At 38.2% G+C, this 20,610-nt stretch overlaps 1 protein-coding gene across 10 annotated transcripts in view; it reads right to left on the bottom strand.

Annotated features, from left to right (window-relative positions):
* Window positions 1-20,610, bottom strand: part of VPS13D (vacuolar protein sorting 13 homolog D) — a 225,175-nt gene that overhangs the window by 168,587 nt on the left and 35,978 nt on the right. For all 10 annotated transcript variants that reach the window (XR_010383976.1, XM_064494046.1, XM_031464090.2 and 7 more), the window contains 6 exons: window positions 18,284-18,374; window positions 16,549-16,675; window positions 14,807-14,987; window positions 8,398-8,580; window positions 2,854-3,076; window positions 122-332 (listed from right to left, as the gene is read on the bottom strand). Coding sequence is in view for 9 of the 10 variants with exons in the window: in XM_064494046.1 (XP_064350116.1) it covers window positions 122-332; window positions 2,854-3,076; window positions 8,398-8,580; window positions 14,807-14,987; window positions 16,549-16,675; window positions 18,284-18,374 (1,016 nt within the window). In the remaining variant the exon portion in view is untranslated. The remainder of the gene's footprint in view (window positions 1-121; window positions 333-2,853; window positions 3,077-8,397; window positions 8,581-14,806; window positions 14,988-16,548; window positions 16,676-18,283; window positions 18,375-20,610) is intronic.

A 20,610-nucleotide genomic window follows, 5' to 3' on the forward strand; every position in this document is an offset into this window, starting at 1 on the left:
AGATGAAAAAATACTATGAATACTATGAATACCTATGCCCTTCCAGACTTAACAGCATTGATTTCCAAGCTGATTATGATTCTACTTGTAATAGACAGTTATTTGGATATAAAACACTCACTTGTCCAAATTCCTTTCCACCTGCAATTTCAGCCTACAAGGCTCCGTCAAGAGACTTCCTCCTGTCTGTCGCACAAAATAAGAGGGGAAGATCAGGTCTCCACTGTTGTCCTCCGAGGCCTTTGAATACTCCCGTGGATGTCTCTCCGCAGCAAAGATGTCCATGTCTTGTAGATCCACGACAATGCAGTCCAGCAGGCAGACATGGTCTTCTGCAAGGACCCAAGGAAAGAGAGACAATGAAGAAACTGGGCTGGACCTGAAAGGGCTGGACCAGAACAAAACTAAAAAGCCAAAAGAAAGTTCATCGTGTCTTTGGAAAATGTTTACAGAGCTACCTGCTTCAGAGAACTGAGTGACTGGAAGTCCCCACTCTGGCACCAAGACCTCCCTCCACAGTGCTCCACGTGCCAGACACCTCCTGCTCAGCCCCTGCACACAAGTGCATACTGTGCCTCATCCCCTCAGTGTCTCACCGTTGTCCCGAGACACTGACTGAGGCTAAAGCGTTTATGGCTAAAAGGCTTTGATGTGCATCTCTGCCAAGGATACCCCACAAGGGTCTCGTGTAGAGATAATGTTACCCAAAGGTTTACAAAATTTTCCAGAAGCAAAATTCTTTTTCCAAACAAACATCACGTACAACCATTTCCACTACCACTGATCTAATTCAAACTACCTCCATTCTTGCCGAGACCACCACAAACTCCCCTCCAATACACCTGTACCATGCCGGTCTGCCCTCACAAAACCATTCTGCCCACAAAATACCTCAGTAATCCTTAAAAAAAAATGAGACCAAAACATTCTCTTCCTTTACACACTTCGACGGCTATGTTTAACCCAAAGCTCCTCCTGGGGAAACCCCCCTAAATCCCTCTAAGGCCCTGCGTAAGCCCACTGCCTGTACCTCCAGCTCATCTCACGACACCGTCCACCGGCCCACGGAGCCTCAGGCTCACTGGCCTTTGTTTCCCTGGAACGCCAAGCTCTTCGCTGTGTGGCAGTCTTACATATGGCGTCACCCTCCTCTCTCGATCTCAAATGGGACTGGGTCCTCTCTATTCTTTCTTTCTATGCCATTCTGTCTTTCCCATAACATTTAACTTAATCTGTCAACATTGAGATGCTTATTTAATAGCTTTCTCATGTCATTCACGCGGTAGCAGGAACTATGTCTAATAGCATGTTAACCCACAGGAGAACAAAATGTTGTAACACCTGGATTAGACAGGCACTAAATAAGTTAGCTCTTGCCTTTTTACTATATTGATAAACTTGTGAAGCAGACAAAAGTGGAGCTGATCCAGTAGAAGGGGATGAGGGATGGGAATGAAGGGCTTCAGAGATTCCCCAGGGTTTTCCGGGAATCCTAGGGATACACAGAAGCAGTTTGAGAACCACTACTTTAATCCAATCTTAATCACATAAGAAGAATTCCAGAAACAAACAGCAAATCAGGAGGAGAAACAATGCCAGGAAAGAGACCGTTCTATAAAACATCCCAAATCACTTTGTATTGGCTTTCACGTATTTATAAAGTTGACCTTATTCCCAACCATCATTGCTATCCTAACAACAGCAGCAGCAGCAGCAGAAGATAACAGGTACTGAGTGACCCTATGGGCGCGCCCACCCCACCCCGCCTGTGCCAGAGACATTCGTTACGTATACAGGGCGGTAGGCAAGGACATCACGTAAGTTAAGACTTCGGGTTCTGGAGTCAGGCTGCCTAAACTGATGGTCCAACTCTCCCACTTACTGTCTACATCTACACTACTATGGGCGAGCTACTTCATCTCTCTAAGCCTCTGTCCCTTCATCTATAAAATGGGGACAAAAATAAAACTCTATGGGTATTACTAGGATAAAATGCAAACATTTACAAAAGAATGTGCCACAATGTCTGCCACACAGTTAAGTGTTCAGCAATCAGTCTTTTGATGAGGATTACAATAATTTCTTTTCATCATCAGTGTAACCATAAACCACTTTCCTGTCACCTCCAGGACTGGAGGTACCACAGCGAGTTAACCACTCCTTGCATCTCTCTAACAAAAGACATCCAGCAGCCTCCCTCGGCTCCTGTCCCTCATCAGCCACACTGGGCTGATTCTCATCTGCTGCCTTTTGTGTCTAAAACCATATTCTGCTTCCCCAGCTACTTGGAGCAACACCTCACTTATCCAATCCTGAACCACCCATTCAGAACACATTTAAAAACTAAAAGGCCAAAATGAGACTCTCATCTGGAATGACTCGTTCTTACTCTCTAGAGAAGAGCACTAATAATCGGGTGGTTCATGTCTTTTAAAAATTGTTACAGTATTTCTGTTGTTACCTAATTCACTCTAATATTTTTTCAGAGTTCTTTTTTACTGCTCTGGAATTAAATAGTGACTTGCAAGGATGTCTAAGGACACAGTAACTGTTCTAATTATATTATCACCATCTGGTGACAACTATCTTGATATATAAGTCCTAACAGACGATATAAATCTCTTTATTTACTCTGTGCCTTGCTAACTTCACTCTCCTTTAAACATCACCCAATGCTAAATCCATACGCTAAAATTCGTAAGCCTTCTAAATCAGTATCAAAATCAGATTACCATTAAAGATGTGCTACCACTTTGTCGGCATCTGCATGTACAGGATGCACACCCGTTCGGTTCCCGCAATGGTCCCATGAATTTCCCCACCTCCACCACGCAGCTCTTTCTCCTCTGTTACCTGGACTACTGGATGCCTGGCGGACAGAGGGTGTGGCTTGTGGCCCCTGCTGCTTTGTCGAGGTCCTCGGCACAGACTCACTCTTCAGGCTGCCTAGACTCACCCCAACAGGAGGCGGCATGAACAGCCCCTCGAGGTGGGTCCCTATCAGGTCTTCGGAGCTTGTCATTTTCCTCATACTGTGTTTGGGAGTGCCAGTTGGGGAAGCTGAAGGCACAGACTCCTGGGAAGAAACAAAAGGAAACTAGAAGGCAGGAATAGGGGGTGACTATATCTACTATCCTGGAAGTCTCGTCCCAGTCCCTGGACTCTTCAAAGACTCTGTACCACTTGGTACTTCTCAGCTCCCAGATCGCATACACAAAAGGGTAACAGGGTCAAGATACTTTTCTGCCACATGTAATTATTTGCAGAGATGTTACGTATAATTATTCAGTACCTATTGAAAACTACAGTAATTCTGCAGGAACATATTTTATCTTTTGGCTTCAGAGCAAATGTCAAGATACTAATTGCTTGGTGGTTTAATACAGGTCAAATACAACAAAAGCCAATCTCTCAGCCATATGACGTATTGCTGCTTTGCTGGAGAGGAGGGGCTTATTGTTCTAAAAAAAATGTACCCAAGAGCAGTATGGAATTAAGCCATTGTAATGGGGCTGCACTCTCCAGAAGTCTCCCTTCCTGGGTTTACATTTCTCATCTCTTCAAGTAAACACAGATGAAAACAAAATGGAAAACATAGATTAGCCATTCTTATTACATTTCTGTTCAAGGGCAAAAACAGTAAAATTAATTCTGCAATTCTACTGAAGGTACTATACGCTTCTCTTACATACATAGTACCTTCAGTTAATTGCTAATAGGAGTAAATCTTTTTCACCAGAATGGTTCAATAACTGGCATTTAAACCTCCCATGGTTTCTTCACCCAAGCCCCAGAGCTATTACTCCTGCATGGCTTCTGCCCCGTCGGTTTGTTCTCATCTATCCCTTCTCACCAGCAAGTTGGAAGGAGGAAAAGAATGGGAATTTCCCTCCAGCATGTGTGTTCCTCTGAGCATTGGAAACAGAGATGATAACACTGCCTTCGCAGTTATCTTGAGTAGTAATTATATGTTAACGGTGAAAGAAACTAGTTCTTATTTTTTGCAATTCTTTCTTGCAAGGCAAATTACTAGGCAAATGCTGTTATTTAAGTATTTGGACATTAAAAACCTTCCCTCTTGCTTAGTTTATTTAAACTCTAGAGAGAATTTGTTGCTCTTTCATTTGATTCCTCTCTCCATCCTCTCTGTAGTTGGTTTCAATAAATCAATGGCTTGAGGAGATTAACTCAAAGCTTTTGAAAGACTTAGAAATTATGGTTTAAGCACAAGCTGTGGTTGAGAAAAATGAAAGGAAAAGCATATGTAAAAAATTCAGACCTGAGCTCATTAAGACATGGATTTACGTCAATTCCAAACACACAGGAGTCGTAGACCTCAAAGGCAAATAACCCCTTTGCAAGCTTTGAGTTCAGGACTATTTTCTGTTCTTTAACCACTGGAATGCATACTACACAAACCTCATACGTGCAAATGCAATAAAGGGCAAACATAAATGCAAAGTGATTTTTGGACAAGAAAGTAATCATTCATTTCAAGTAGGCCTAGGTCAGTGGGACCTGACTGTACGTGTGGAGAGCTACGTTTCACAGGATAAGTTTATCTGAATACAAATACCATAACAAGCGATGCACTCCAAGCAGCCCTTATGGAATTCTACAGAACAACCACTGGCATGTAACCAGATCAAGTTTTTCTAGGATTTAAGAAAATAAAGTAAGATAATCAAGAAAGTACTACCTAGGGCTAAAAAAAAAAAAAAAAAAAAAAAAAATCACTTTTGATGATCCTTAAGGACTTCTCTACACAGGAGGAAAGTGATTCACCAAAATGGGGGAAAAAGTGATAGGCAGGCTTTCTCAAGTAATGAAAATATTTTAAAGGATCGTTTTTAGATTTTTCTTTTTTAAGCATATGAATGTGAATTGACTGCTGAATCCCGTAAGGTTTTTCTGAATAACCAGGAGGCAAACAAACACATTATACCTTGAAGGAAAAGGGATCCTTATATGCACCGGTGCTTAAAATCAAATCCTCAAAAACAAATACAGGAAAACACTTTGATTACAATGCTACAAACTATGTGCTGTTATTTGGCTTAATTAACAAAACAGAAACCCTTCTGTAAAAATTTCTTGAAATATATTGGCAATTTTTCTGAATTAGAAGCTAACTTCAGAATCAGCTCATAAGCCCATATTCAGATACATCTGATAAAGAAAATAAGTCCTTCACCTTTTCAGGAAGGGAAGAGAAACAAAAATGGTATTATTGAACTTGAGCACCCTTCTGGCTCTAACTGATCTCTTCCTAAAAATCTAGGCCTCAAAACAAAGATCTATCACAAACACATTCCAAAGAACTTACTATACGCTCAGGAGACGGTTCCCAAGGAAGAACGAACTCCCCCTTGGGCGGCCTGGCAGCAGAGTTGGAACAAGGATGCAGCATCCTGAGGTGACAATGGGGACAATATTCATGTGCAAACACAAGCTCTGACACATTTGTTTAACGTCTAATCATGTTAATTATAAACACCTCATAGTAAGGAAAAGTGAGTCAAAAAATTTAGAAGCAGTTACCAATCTTTATAAATGGATCTTTCTTCTATTTTCTTTAAGACTCTAGTCAGTAAGCAGCAAAATGCTTATCGCTCAACTATGTAAAGAGATTTTCTTCATTAAGACCAAGGTTACCAGTTCTCTACTAGGCCTACTGTGGAAAACCAACGGTGATTTATTTTACTTTTAACTGTCTAAAACAATATGTAAGTGGAGGCTTATTTCTCACTCTGGCAGGAAGGCCTACTATTCCAACAGGACGGATTCCACAGCAAGGTGAACAAGCAAGTTCTCAAGCATCAGCCATCTGAAGACACAGCTACCAGGCATGAGTGAAGCTGGTGACCCTCTTCTGCACCACTGAACACTGCTGCTTCAGTTTCACCCTGTGCTCTCATCACCAAATCTAGTTTATTTGAGCGGCTGTACATGAGGTGATGTACGGACAACCTGCCCTCTAACCTTTAGTCCAAACACCTCCACTCTGGGCCCTGAGCCCAAGGCTGACACATGAACATGGGTCCTGTGGTTCTCACTGCCTCGCCTTCGCTCTTCCCCTTACTCCCTCGATTCCCACTCCATGAATCAAGTATTTTCAGTTTAGGATGTTTAGGTTAGTAATAGTGAGTAAATGGATGAGGGAGAAGTAAAACAAATGAAAGAAACTGAAGAAATAGTCATTTGAAAATAATAACATTGAGTTTAGGCATTACCAACAAATACGGTCTTCCTATTTTTTACTTTCTGACCTGAGCTGAGGTCTTTCGCAAAGGCCTGGCAAGACTAGCACCCTGGTCACTCTCTTTCAGTTTCTTGTCTTCCTACGCTTAGAGAGGTGAACAGTAACTACTCAAATTTACAACTTTTCTGTAATAACCTCTGGATTTCTTCCATCCAAGTGATTTGAAAATTCAAAAGAGCTACAGCTATTTGGGAAAGGGCCAATTAAGACAGGAATAGCCTTTGGCAGTTTATTTTCCGCACATAAACCTAATCCTAACACTGAGAGGTAAAATTGTATATTGCGGTTAAGCGCATGGAGTACTAAAGGCAGACACACCAAGTCTGAGATCCACATTGTACTCCTCCCTCAATGTTTAATTCAGAACACATTACTTAACCTACCTAAGTCTCAATTTCTTCACCTGGAAAAATGGTATGAATAATGGTATGAATGGTATGAAAATGGTACCTCTTAGGCTGCTAGTGAGAACAAAATGAACAAATTATGTAAAGAGCTTAGCACAGGCTGGTGTATAATAGGCATTCAACAAATGTCAGCTATCTGCATTGCTGTTACTGTCGGCTGCCATGGAGTCCAGCAAAGCTCCATTAAAACACACCTGGAATGTGGAGACAAGGGAACTCCCCTCACACACTGTTGCTGGGAGTGTAAACTGGTGCAGCCACTGTGGAAAACAGTATGGAGGGTTCTCTAAAAACGGAAAATAGAACTATCATATGACTCAGCAATTCCATTCCTGGTTACATATCCGAAAAATGCAAAAACACTAATTCAAAAAGATACATGCACCTCAATGATCATAGCATATTATTACAAATGCCAAGATATAGAAGCACCTAAGTATCCACCCAATAGATGAATGGATAAAGATGTGGTGTGTATATATATATATATATATATATATATATATATATATATATATATAATGGAATACTATTCAGCCATAAAAAAAGAATGAAATCTTGCCATTTGTAGTAATATAGGTGGACTTGGAGGGCATTATGCTAAGTGAAGTAAGCCAGACAGAGAAAGACAAACACTGTATGATATCACTTATATGTGGAATCTAAAAAACACAACAAACTAGTGAATATAACAAAAAAAGAAGCAGACTACAGACGTAGAGAACAAACTAGTGGCTACCAGTGGTGAGGGGTGGGAGGGGCAATACAGGGGTGGGAGAGTGGAAGGTACAAACCACTGAGTGTAAGACAGGCGACAAGGATGTATGTACAACCCGGGGAATCTAGTAAAAACTGTAAATGGAGTGTAACCTTTAAAAATTGTAAACACAACATACTTCAACTATACTTCAATTTTTTAAATTGTAAAATCAATCAATCAATCAACCAATCACCTAGAACACAAGACCTCTCGTTTTAGCAATACTACTCAATCTCCTCAACTGCAAAAATGGGCAAGACCCCCTTCAAGGTCCTATCGGTGCTAAGTCTGTGATTTACTAGGGTTTACCAGGGTTTCCCGTTTTCATCATTTATTCTCAATGACTCCCAGTTTTTCCAAATGTAAGATAAAAACACAATTCTCATCCCAATTACCTCCAAACATCATGTAAGAAACAAGTGCTACTGTAGTTTTAAACTGCAAAGCAACATATTCTATAAGATTTTATTATTAAGACATTTTAAAACAGCTTCAGATATACCTTGGGCCAAATTATGTCTTCCTTACATTTACACATAATGTAAAAAAGTTAATTACTATGAGTTCAGCCTGTGAGGAAAGCATTACAAAGGTGGGTCTGTTGGTTTGTTTGCTAAAATAAGTCACTACATACAGTTAATAAGGGTTATAATTTACACTGTCTCTGAAAGCAAAAATACTATATTGCTATTTTACCACCTTTGTTAAGGTGGCAGTTTCCAGAGTATTATATTTGATTTTTTCCTGACTTAAAAAAAAAAAATCAATACACAGTTTCAACAAGTTGGTGCATTTTTCCTTCCCAATTTTCAAGAGTAAAAGGTTAATTCAAATGTTAATGTCAAAAAATATTCTTCAAGCCACAAAAGCAACAGCAGTTGGGAATCATATTATTGCAACATAGGAACTTTTCCACTGGTATTGCGATGCCAGGTGAACTGAGAAGGGAATGGGCGCTGACTGCTCACCTTATCTTGTAAGGTGAAGGTCCCAGGAAAACCGGCAAAGAGAAACTTGTTCTTGACTTTCAACTTCCCCAAATTTGCTACAATCAGGTTATTTGACCTGGAACTTTCCGGGATAAGAAGGACAGGAGCACCAGCCTCAATATCTAGGAGAACCCGTGAACAGCGCTGGGCTTGATCCCTCACCTGAAGGAGGAAGGAAAACTGAATTAGGGACGGAATTAATTCCCTAACTTTACAATCAAATAACCTCAATTTCCCAAAAGTTTCATGAATTTATAAACCTAAAACAACTAAAATCACACAGAGTATATTTTATGACCACCACGGGGTTAAATTAGAAATCAGTAACACAAAGATAATGGAAAACCCCCAAATATCTGGAAATTAGACTACACACTTATAAATAACCCATGGGTTACAGAAGAAATTACAAGGGAAATAAACAACATTTTGACCTTACTGATAAAGAAACCATAGCACATTAAAAATTCATGGAATGCACTGAGGGGAGGGAGTAGCTCAGTGGTAGGGCGCATGCTTAGCATGTAAGAGGTCCTGGGTTCAATCCCTAGCACTTCCATTAAAAAAATAAATAAATGAAACTTTAAAAATAAATAAACCTAATTACCTTCCCCCACCAAAAAAGAAAAAAGAAAAAAATTCATGGAATGCATTTAAAAAGGTACTTTAAAATGTTTAGCATTAAATGCTTACTTATATAAAAGAAGATGTAAAATGAATAATTAAAGCATCCCGCTTAAGAAAGGAAAAGCAAAATATACCTAAGTAAGGAAACGGAAATATTAAAGAGCAGAAACCAGTTATTTAGAAAATAGATAAGCAAGAGAAAAATCAATTAAACATTTATAGAACACTCTACCCAGCAAACACTCTACATTCTTTTCAAGTGCACATGGCATAGCTGTTAAGAGTTTGCATGGGCCATAATACAGACCTCAATAAGTCAGTTATTTTAAAAGATTAATGAAAGTGATAAACGTCTACCTATACTAATCAAGAAAAAAATAAGGAAACAAAAATCACCACTATCAGGTAGGTGTCAGAGACGTTGTTACAGAACTTAAAAATATTAAAAGATATGGGAACCTATGAACTAGTTCATGCCAACAAACTGACTGTTCAGATGAAGTAAACAGATTCCTTAAAAAAAACACACAAAGTATCTACAGCTAATATTGTATTAGTTCACCTCTGTGGAAGACAGAATGAAGACAAGGCATGGATACCCACTCTCACCATTTCTATTTAACATTGTATTGGAAGTCTTAGTCCACACAAAAGAGTATGCAGGTTGGAAAGCACTCTCTTATTCACAGACAACATAATCATCTACGCAGAAAACTCCAGAGAATCTAAAGGAACTAGAATAAGCAAGTTTCACAAGACTGCAGGACATGAGGTCAACATGTCACTATACAAGAGTCAATTATATTTCTTAAACTTTCAATAAACAAGTGGACATTGAAATTTTTTACTTGATATGATTTACAATAGCATCAAAATTTGGAAATACCTAGGGATAAATTTAACAAGACGTTTTAAACGATGTGTAAGAACGGTGCACCCAAACCATTGCTGAGAGAAACTGAAGACCTAATTAAATGGAGACATATCACACTCAAGGATTCAAAGACTCGATTTTGTTAAGATGTCATTTCTCTAGGTACATGGATTCAATGCAGTCCCAATCAGAATGCTAGCTGACTTTGCTGTAGAAACAGACAAGCTGATTCTAAAATTCATATAGAAAAACAAAAGACCTAGAATAGTCAAAACAACTTTGGAAAAGAAGTTAAAGGACTTAACACTATCTGATTTCAGAACATATTATAAAAGAACAGCTATCAAGACAAGGTGGTATTGTATACAGTTAAATATAAATCAATGGAACAGAAGAGAGAATGAAGAAATACATACATGATCAATGGATTCTCAACAGAGGTGTCAAGGTAATTCAACGGAAAAAGGATAGTCCGGATATGTATGTGTAAAAAAAAAAAATCTTAACCCTCACTTCACAAAATACACAAAAATTAACTCAAAATGGAAGAGATCTAAATTATAAAACTTCCAAAAGAGGAAACAGGAGAAAATTTTCACCACCTTGTGGTAAGCAGATTTCTTTGACAAGAGACAAAAAGCACTAACCATAAAAGAAAAAAATTCTACTTCATCAAAATGAAAGACTTCTGCTTTTCAAAAAACAGTATTAAGAAAATGGGGAGAAGGGGGAAGCCACAGACTGGGGGAAAATATCCACAATACATGTATCAAAGGGCTTGTATCCAGAATATACAAAGGAAGAAATAATGTCGATTCTACACAAACTATTCTGAAAACACTTCCCAATTCCTTCTACAGGGTCAGCTCTGCCCAGTTACCAAAAACCAGAAAAAGGCATTCTTTTATTTTCAAGAAAACTACAAACTAATATCCCTCAGGAGCATAGATACAAAAATTCATACTTAATAGGAGCAAATCAAAAAAACTGTTAAGAGCATCCATAGACAATAAGTAAATGAATGAATATGGCCGTATTCTGTTGTGAAAGGAAGCTGACTAATGGCTACCAGGACGCAGGGATTAGGGCTAGGCGCCTACAGCACAGAGATGCAAACAAGTTTTTCAAAAGAGAAAAGTTCTAAACCTTGACTGTGGTTGTGGTTATAAGACCATGCAACTGTTCAAATTCCTTGAACTGTACACTTTAAAATGGTTAATTTTATTGTAAATTATGGTAACACAATAAAGCTGACAAAAAGAATAATGTGCTAATATGTTTCTTATATATTGATCAGTGAAAAATATAGATTACAAAACAGTGAGAACAAGACAGTTTCAATTCTCTACTTACTCATATTTGTATTGATATGTTTTCTATTGCCTATAAACATGTATTACTATTTAAAAAGAAAAAAAATATAGCCTTTACAATGTAAAAGGCTCTTTTTTTCAGTGTTAAATACCCAAGTCAGGAGAATTTACACACAATACTGCTTTCACTTGCTAACTCTACACAATTTGATATTGTCTACCAACCCATGACTACTGCCTGTTTGCTTCATTTTTAAGTAAATTTCAGAATTACAAATTAATTCATAGTCACTGTAGAAAACTTCAAAGGGAAAGACAGAAGAAAACTGATATCATCCATACTCTCACCTCCAGTGATAAACACTGTCACCATTTTGGTGTTTAGTGTAGGAATCAGGAGTAGGAACTCTGGTCCTGACTATCTGGTCTGAACCCCGATTCTGGCCACTGATTAGTTTGGTGATCTGTTAAATTATTAGATCTCTGTGTCTCACTTTCCTCATCTGCTAATAATAGGCCCTACCTGACAGAGCTGCTGTACGAATTAAATGAGACAACACACCTAAAACATTTACAGTGACTGTCTAGTTGCCATCATTGGCACATCAGCACAGTACCCTTTCCACCTTTTCTCCTATACGCATGCACACAAAGCACATGTATAGGAAAAAAAATCTTTTAAAAAATGTTTTAAAGTCTAATATATTAACTTACAGACTCAAAAATAATAAGCCACCACTGGCATACTGTAAAGCACTTACTTTTTTAACATGCCTTATCAATTACATGCTGACAGGGAAAGCACTGCATCAAGAGTTAACCAGGGTTGAGTCCCAGACAACCAGAACTAGGAGTTCCTGTGTATCTTAGCCTATAAAATAGCAATAACACACCTGCCCATCACTATCTCATTGGGCACCAGTGTAACTATCTTTTTTTCTTGTTTCTATCTTCCCACTAGTCTACAAGCTCCATGAGGACAATGAACTTGTCTTTCTTCTCTGCCGTTATGTGCCTAGCTCTCAGCACACTGTGTGACACACTGTTCACATAATTGAAAAAATGAACAAGGTTGCTCATAAGGATCAAATGAGACAGTATGCATGAAAGCACTCTGAACACTCCAGAGCATCTCTACTCTAAGTAAGTATTAACCCAACACACAACATACTTATTTTTGCTATCTCCATTTTCCTCCTACATGAGTCAAAAGAACAGCAAGAAAAGTAACTTGCAACTGGTCACAATGCTTATAGTGGCAACACTCAGACCCCGGACTCTTATCCCAAGATTTCTATATTGCACATCTTAGAGCCACCAAAAATCCCACTTGCTCAGTGAATAAAGAAGCTTAATATAAGAGACTATGCATAAAGTTAAAAGCTATGTACTTCTGGGGTAAAAGATAAAGGAAATAATTTATATTTCACCCAAATTAGGTACACTGATTTTTTTTAATGTTTAAGTTTATTTTTTTATTGAAGTATAGTTGATTTACAATGTGTGAGTTTCAGATGTACACACTGACATTTTTCTCATTTCAAACATCAAGATTAAAAAGAAATTTAAAGTCCCAATGGAATGTATAACTGAGACAGCCATTCTGGAAAAGTCTGGCATTATCTTCTAAAGAGAAATATGTGCATACCCCATGGCCCAGGAATTCCACCCCTAAGTATCTCAGAAAAACTCTTACACCTTTGCATTAGTGAGACCTAGCACTGTAAACAATTCAAATGTTCCACAGGAAAATGGATAAATCATCTGTGTAATGCACAATGAAATATAACAGTGAAAAGAAATGAAATGTAATCACATTTAACAACCTGAATGAATCTTATTAACACACTAAGATTAAAAAAAAAAGCAAGTTACAGAACATGAAATACAGCTTAATGCCATTTTTATAAAGGTCAAACAGGCAAAACAAAGCATACTGTATAGAAAATTTTCTTTTAATTTTAAAGGGACTAGAAGACCCAAGAATCAGCAGAGTGGTTACCTGAGGCATTAACAGAATGAGACAGGGAAGGACCACATGCAGCAGTCTCAGTAATGGTTTAATTTTTACTTTGGTGGTGGGTTCATGGATGTTCCTTCTATACATGCTACAGATATTCTTTTATATGTATCAAATACTAAACTGTCTTTTTAAGTTTCTAAAGAGAGAAAAAATGATTATATATTCCATAATTATAACCATGGAAACATGTATAGAAAAAAAAACAATTGACAATAAATTAAAACATACCTATGGTGCTAGAAGATTGATAAGATTGATTCTTTTTTCCAGATTCCCTATAATTTGATCATACGGCTTTTATATTAAAAAAAAAATTCTCTATAAGATACACAGGAAACCAGTAACCTTGGTTGCTTCTAGGGATAGAAATTGGGTGGCTGAGGAAAAGTAACTGAGAAGGAGACTTTTCTCCAAATGTCCTTTTTTTGATTTTGTACTAAAACAATATATAACATATTCAAAGTTTTTACATTTAAATTAAAACATTAAAGATTTTTCAATATTGTCACTATAAAGCTTAAATTATAATCTTTTACCTAATAAAGCTTAAAAATAAATAACAAGTTTTACAAAGAACTACACTGTAACTGTTTCCTGTGGTTCCCAAACCGTGTGCCAAGACACGGCAAGAGGCTGCCTCACACTCACGGGGGCATGGCCAGGACATTTACATTTTCCAGGGAACACATCATCTGTTGGACACTGCACAGACCAACAGCTTGAGGTGGGTTCTATTCAACGTCAGATCATGCTATGTTCCTTTCAATGATGTCACATCTTTGTGAAGGTGGGCCTTAAGCAGTTGCTATGATAAAAAGCAAGTGCCATGAGAAAATAAAAGTGGAACAGGAAATGAGGGTCGTGGTGTCCAACCTGATACCAAGTTTGAGAAGCTGTTCCATGCTCAAGGGACACATACCTCCTACTAGGAAGTAATTATGATTATTTAAGAATGAAATAAAAATATCACCTTTCACTTATATGTTACTATTTTTCAAACAGCTACCATTTTCAAACTATTTTTCAAGATAAGCTGTTAGGACACACGTACTTATTAAGTTGTTTAGACTTAATTACTTTGGAAATAGAAAGACCATCAGATGTTTCCTTTAGCCTAGGACGTATTACAGAAAAACTCCAAGACATTAAGGGAGCCAGGAACGAAGAAGTTTGAGAACTATGTTTGAAAAAAACCCTCTTTTTATAATAGATATGTTCTTTGGGACTACTTTTCAGGAGAAGTGTCCCCAATGAAGTCCTAAAAGGGACCAGAACTCTTAAGTGTTATCCATAAATTTTGTTTATCTTTTTTAGAGCTAGCTAAACTAAACTTTAAAGGTAATTAAAACATGGTATGATGAATAAGGAATGTAAGCTCTCTGATTATAGTAAGATTTCTATAGATGATCAGCTACATGGAGGACATCAGTAAGCTTAAGATTACCAAATTAACTTTCTCCAGTGAAATTTTCCAGATTTCTATCTAGAGTTTTAGAAGTTCTACTGATCAGTCAAACTGGAAAAGTGTCTTGGATCAAGAAAACTACCTACCGTCTGCCCCTCAATGGCAGCTCGCTGGCGCCCTAACACGTCTTGCAGCTGAGTGAAATGCTGGATGAAGGCCACCACCTCCGCCTGGAAGCGCTGAGTGTGCACATACTGCACGGAGGCCATCTGGAGGCTCACGCGAACGTCGTGCTCTCTCCGGAGCAGAGGGTCGGGCCGGCCATATCTAGGAGTTAGGGCAAAAATGTGACTCAGACAGCAGCAAGATGCAAATCAAAATCTGAAGAAAACTTGGGCTGACTTAGGGGTTTCCCTAAACAACAGCTTTAACTATTAAAATGGAAATCCACAATCGGTTTTACAAAGCAAACTCCAGTAACTACTCCCTTTCTAAGCTTCTGTGATGTACTGAGGATGTTAAATAAAAGTACTGCTAATCATATACCCATAAAGTTCTTCTAAAGCAAAAAACCAAAAAAACAAAAAAAAAGTCTGTGCATTCGCCAAGGCTGTACACGGGGACAGCTCTGGGCACTGAACTCACTCCTGATTCCAGAACTCACTCAGAAGCCAGCTGTGGGTCAGACCTTCCACCTGGCCTCTTTTTCCCTGTCTTTAAGGAAAAGTGATTATTTCTGTTCACTCTGTTCCAGCAAAGACTGTAACAATATGGACTTGAAAAATAATAAACACAAGACTATGAAACAATTGATAAAGAAAATTAGGCAAGAGAACCAATGTTTCTGGGGAAATCCATCTTCTGGAAGCAGAAAGAAGTCTTCTCTTTACTAGTGAAATGTGGGCCAAAGAGTTTTAGCATCTACATTCACAGACAAATTAGAAAACTTTTAGAAATAGTTTTAAATTTAATGGAACATGGTGACATAATAATTAACTATTATACAGGACATAGTCACTGGGGAAAGGAACTCACATTAGCTGAGCATCTACCTTGTGCCAGGCAGAGTTAAGAGTTTTATATTATCTCATTTATTACAGAACCATGCCACTAGGGTAGGTAATGATACAAACAAATCAATCTAAATTCTCAGTAGAGTATGATATACACCCTCCAGGAATGAAAGAAAAAGTTCTCAGACATCTTTAGGGACTGTTTTTTCTCAACTCTGATTGAACATTAGAATCACTTTGGCAAGCTGAAAAAACAAGACTAAGCACTACCACAGAACATTTGGGGGCAGAGGTAGCTATCTACACTTTCTAACAGTTCCTCGAAAGGTTGAAAAACCACCATTTTAAACTTCCTGCCCTCTGAGAAAACCATTCTTTAATAACTACATAGGCCTAAAGATGTCTTCTAAATTCAAAAATAGAAGGGATTCAATACAGATTGTGTTTATACAAGAAAAAATGCACAATGTAACTCAAAACCCTATCTTCAATTTTCTCAGGCTGAAATCATTTCAGAACATTTAGAGCTAGATGAAAATTGATCTACCTTATTCCCTTCAATATTCAGATAGGAAAACCGATGCATGGATATTAAGTGGCTTGCTCAAAGTCACATGACAAGTTGGTGTGAAACTGGACTACAATGATAATCAGAATTATTTCAATCATACCCCATTTGTTTATAAAGCCTGAGTGGCCCACTTCAATGTAGATCCATTTTAATATAAATCAAGATTCCTCACAACTAGATCAAATCAATCTTACATAAGAGGTTAAGATTTCTGAAAACTTTTCTTCACTGTTTAGCCAACAAGTATTTGAAACAGCAAGCAATTATGACAAAATGTTAAGTAAGAAAAGAGTGGTATTTTTACTTAAAAGTCTGGAAGATGAGTGCTTCTTCCCCACTTGTAGTGAACCGTTCTCTGTAGAACTCTCCATGGGACGTCAGGTCACTTAGAGACAGGCTCCCAATGCTTCCCTGTAAGGCCAGGTCTCCCTCTAGGAATGTCAAAAATTAGAACACATACTTATGCATCTTTTTTTGTCACACACCTTAAATTTGTCTGGAACAAAAACTGCTATACATGTGCCTCAGATTTTACACTATTTAATAAAACTAAATGGAAAAAGCAAATTTTCATAATCCAATAACCCAGAAAAATACTTTATGTACTATTTCCAACAGTCAGTGCAGAAGCCCAAAGTGGATTGAAATAAATACAGCAACATCACACTTTAACACTTATAAGGGGAAAGAAATTAAATTAAATGCATACACAATTTAAAGGATAAAACATTTATAGATACAGATAGAAATGTGATCCCTTCTGAGATCAGACCACTAATTAGAATTAGTAAAATCTCGTAAGATCTATTTTGTACTGTGGGTAAAAGAATAAAGGAAAAGTGTCAGAGATATGTCAGTTAAGCAGCATTAAATGGGTTTTCGTCTGATTTAATTAAAAGACAAAAATTAATGAGACAGAGACTGGAGATGTAGATTTGAAACTACTCTGGTATTACGTAAGTGAAGCCCCTAGAAGGTGGGTAGATCAAAGAAGAAATGTTGAAACATGAACGCCTGGGATGTGAATCTATGATAAATCATTCTCAACAGGGTGTGAATACTACAAAGAAATATTCTGAACTGTTGCTTCTGTAAAACACATTTTATCATCATAGTTAGCATTACACAGCGATGACTGAGGTGTGTGTATTTGGCAGGCTAGTCTGCTCCCAGTGAACTGAAGACACGTGCTTATTTGTGACTCCTAACGTCCTCTAACAAAAATACCCACACTTCTCCCAACTCTGAAGACCCAACTCTTCTAGGAACCTTTTTATAAACTAATTTATATCAGGCATGAAACCTTAACTTAATTCATTACTTCCCCAAAAGACATTCTTATTTTACTACACAGTCAACATTTGAGCATTTGTAATCTTCCTTATTTCATTACCAGTTGCTTAAGGAAGGAACAGTATTATAAAAAATCTATAGAAGTCTATAAATCACACACTTTGTAAATCTCTCTGACTTAGGACTTGATGTAGCTCATTACTTGTGTTCTACTAAGAATTTCAACCTAGAGAGATTAGAGAGAATGTCAGCTTTGCTACAATATCCCCCTGCCTAAAACCACGCCACCTACTGGTGGCTCCCCCTATTTATGGCAACAAAGTAAACCTATGCCCTGGTTTCCCAGAGATAGTCCTGTGGTATGCCTGTTTCCCAGCTGTATTTATTAATAATGTCCCCTTTCACTCTCAAAAAATGTCCCAATTTTGGACAGAGAAATTATATAGTCACCCCAGATAGTTTTTTAAAAATACAGATAGATGCCAGGGCGCCATCCCAACCTACAGAATCAGATGGTTGGGATGGGAAGGGAGTTGTGTCAGACATCTGCATTTTTAAGAAGCTATCCAAATGATTCTGATCCATAAACCAGTATTTGGGAACCACCACCACCAGTCACGGCCAGACCAATAACCATCATCAAGCCACTGATCCACACCTTCCCGAGCAAGTGAGGACAATTAGATTTTGTGAGCAGGATGTTCAAATTCTTGCCAGATTTTGCAAGTTTGATTTTCCCCACTTACCAATCATTTCCAGATGTGCCACTAGTTTGGACACGTTCGCCTTCGCAAGCTCACTGGTGGTCTTATTCAGCACAAGAGAGAGTGAATGAACCTAAGAACACAGGAGGTAAAGCAAGGCAAATATTACTGGGGGAAAAAGGTATCTTTCAGGCAAACAGTATCAAGTAAGATGCTGGAAGTCTCGGGAAATTTGAAAGTAAAGCTTTTATTTTACTGATGCCAATTTCATTTCAGCTCTTCTTAGCCAGCCAAATCATAATAAGAGGAGAGAGGTGATAAGAAAGGAACTCAGCTGAGCAAAACCCAGGCTCTGTGGTGTCTTCTCTGTGGCTGCCTTGTCTACTCTTTGTTATTGAAGTGTTTTACATTATAAAACAATTTTTCTCATTTTTGCATCCATCTTTAATACTGTATTATTCTGTAATCACTCATACAGATTCATTAAGTCAAGTCAACCCTAAGAAATCTGTCAAAGCAAAATGATAAATATGCTTAATCCTTAATGTCTTTGACAAATATCTAACAGAAGCCCCTATTGATCAACTGGGACTTCACTTACGAACCACAATCAAAAATTTTCTTTCCCAGAGACAACGATAAATAGAAGAAAGCCAAAATCCTCTGCCTTGGGAATGGCATTCTTTGAAACAAATAAATCATGTATGGTAATACCGTCATTTTCACTACAAAAAGGACTCTATGTCTATGATTTATTGAGGCAGTACTCTTTCAGTGCCATTGCTGGGGATAAATCATTAGCTGAAGAGAAGAAGGAGAGAAGAGGAGATGCAGAGGAGATCAAACCCCAGCTCAGATTCTCTGCTCCTGAGGGGCAGAGCCCAGAGACACTCGCCCCTTATCTTTAATGCCTACCACAAAGTAGGTGCTCAGTAAACGTCAGATGAATGAAGGATTTAGGAGAAAAAAAGTGGAAAGAGAAAGAAAGAAAATAATAGGAGGAAAGGAAGGAGAAAAACCATCTGTAGAGGAAGGCAGAGAAAAAGGAGGGGACTATTACAGATGGAGCAATGACCCTGGGGTCCATTCCAGTGCCACGGAGGTTCCCTGCAGTAAATTTCTGACACAGACAACAGAAGGGTCTCAAGGGAATGACATTATCATGAAGGGGGAAGTAAAAAACCTCTAGTCACTTAATCACAAAAATAACATGTATAATGGGTCTAAAAGTGCTTTGTTTGGAGGAATCTGGCTGACACCCCTTCAGCCCACTATTAGTGTCACTAAAAGTGGGATGATCAGATGTTGCACACCTCCTGGTATAAGGCAACGGGAGGCACTCAACACCACCTATGAAGCGTTCTTACCAAAAAGTCGAACCTGAATCTGATCAAGTTTCTAGAGCTAACTTCCATCTCTAAACTAGAAGGTAAAAGAAGTCAAATGGCACCACAAGGAAACAAAGAGACAAATCCAGAAAGTGAGATGCTCCAGGGGACACTAACTCAGTTCCTACAAGACAACTGCATGGGAGGAGAAAAGGAGAGGCAGGGATTGGGGGGGGGGGGGGGTCTGGCTTAATTAACAGAGATTTAACAGAGATGACAGCAAACTAACACGTGAACCCTATTTGGGTCCCCATCAAAAGATTCATACATCATTTTATTTCATTCTGCTCATTTTGTAGATGAGGAAACTATGGTTCAGAAAAGCAAGTATTCCACTGAATTGTAGAGATCAACGAAAAGACATGAAGTTTCTTAAACCATTCGTTCCTCTACAATCCACCAATAAAAGGGCATTTTTGAGACAATCAGGGAACTCTGGTTACAGATTGGTGAGGGCTACATAAAATAACATATCTGGAATTTGCTTTAAAATGCTTTAGCAAAGAAAAAAAGGAGTAGATAAACTAAACATGATGAATCTCACAGGTTGGGGATTCAGGAGTTCATTATATCATTCTATTTGTGGTATGTTTGACATTTTTCACAATAAAAATGTTTTCAAAAATTCTTATTTTAAAAAAGGGTGTTGTTGATGAGCATTTATCGAGTCCTCATCTCTTGTGAAACCAGCTGTATCTACCTATGCAGAACCCCCTGGGGGGACTCCACATCCAACACCAAAGGGTTCCTGAGGCACCACAAGAATATAGTTACAAACACATGCAGTCCCTAAGAATGGGGAAAGCCTCTCCAGCTCCCCAGCATTTTGCCAGATACAGGACCAGGGGCCTCAGGTACCACAAAGGCACTGAGCAAGCAAGGCAAAACTGGTTCTTGCCCAACTCTCTCTTGCAAAATGCTATCATTCTACATGATGGAAGATGAAGAAATGGAGGCTTAGAGAAGCTGAATAATTCCATT

Source organism: Camelus dromedarius, chromosome 14, assembly GCF_036321535.1.
Source record: "Camelus dromedarius isolate mCamDro1 chromosome 14, mCamDro1.pat, whole genome shotgun sequence".
Lineage (NCBI taxonomy): Eukaryota > Metazoa > Chordata > Mammalia > Artiodactyla > Camelidae > Camelus > Camelus dromedarius.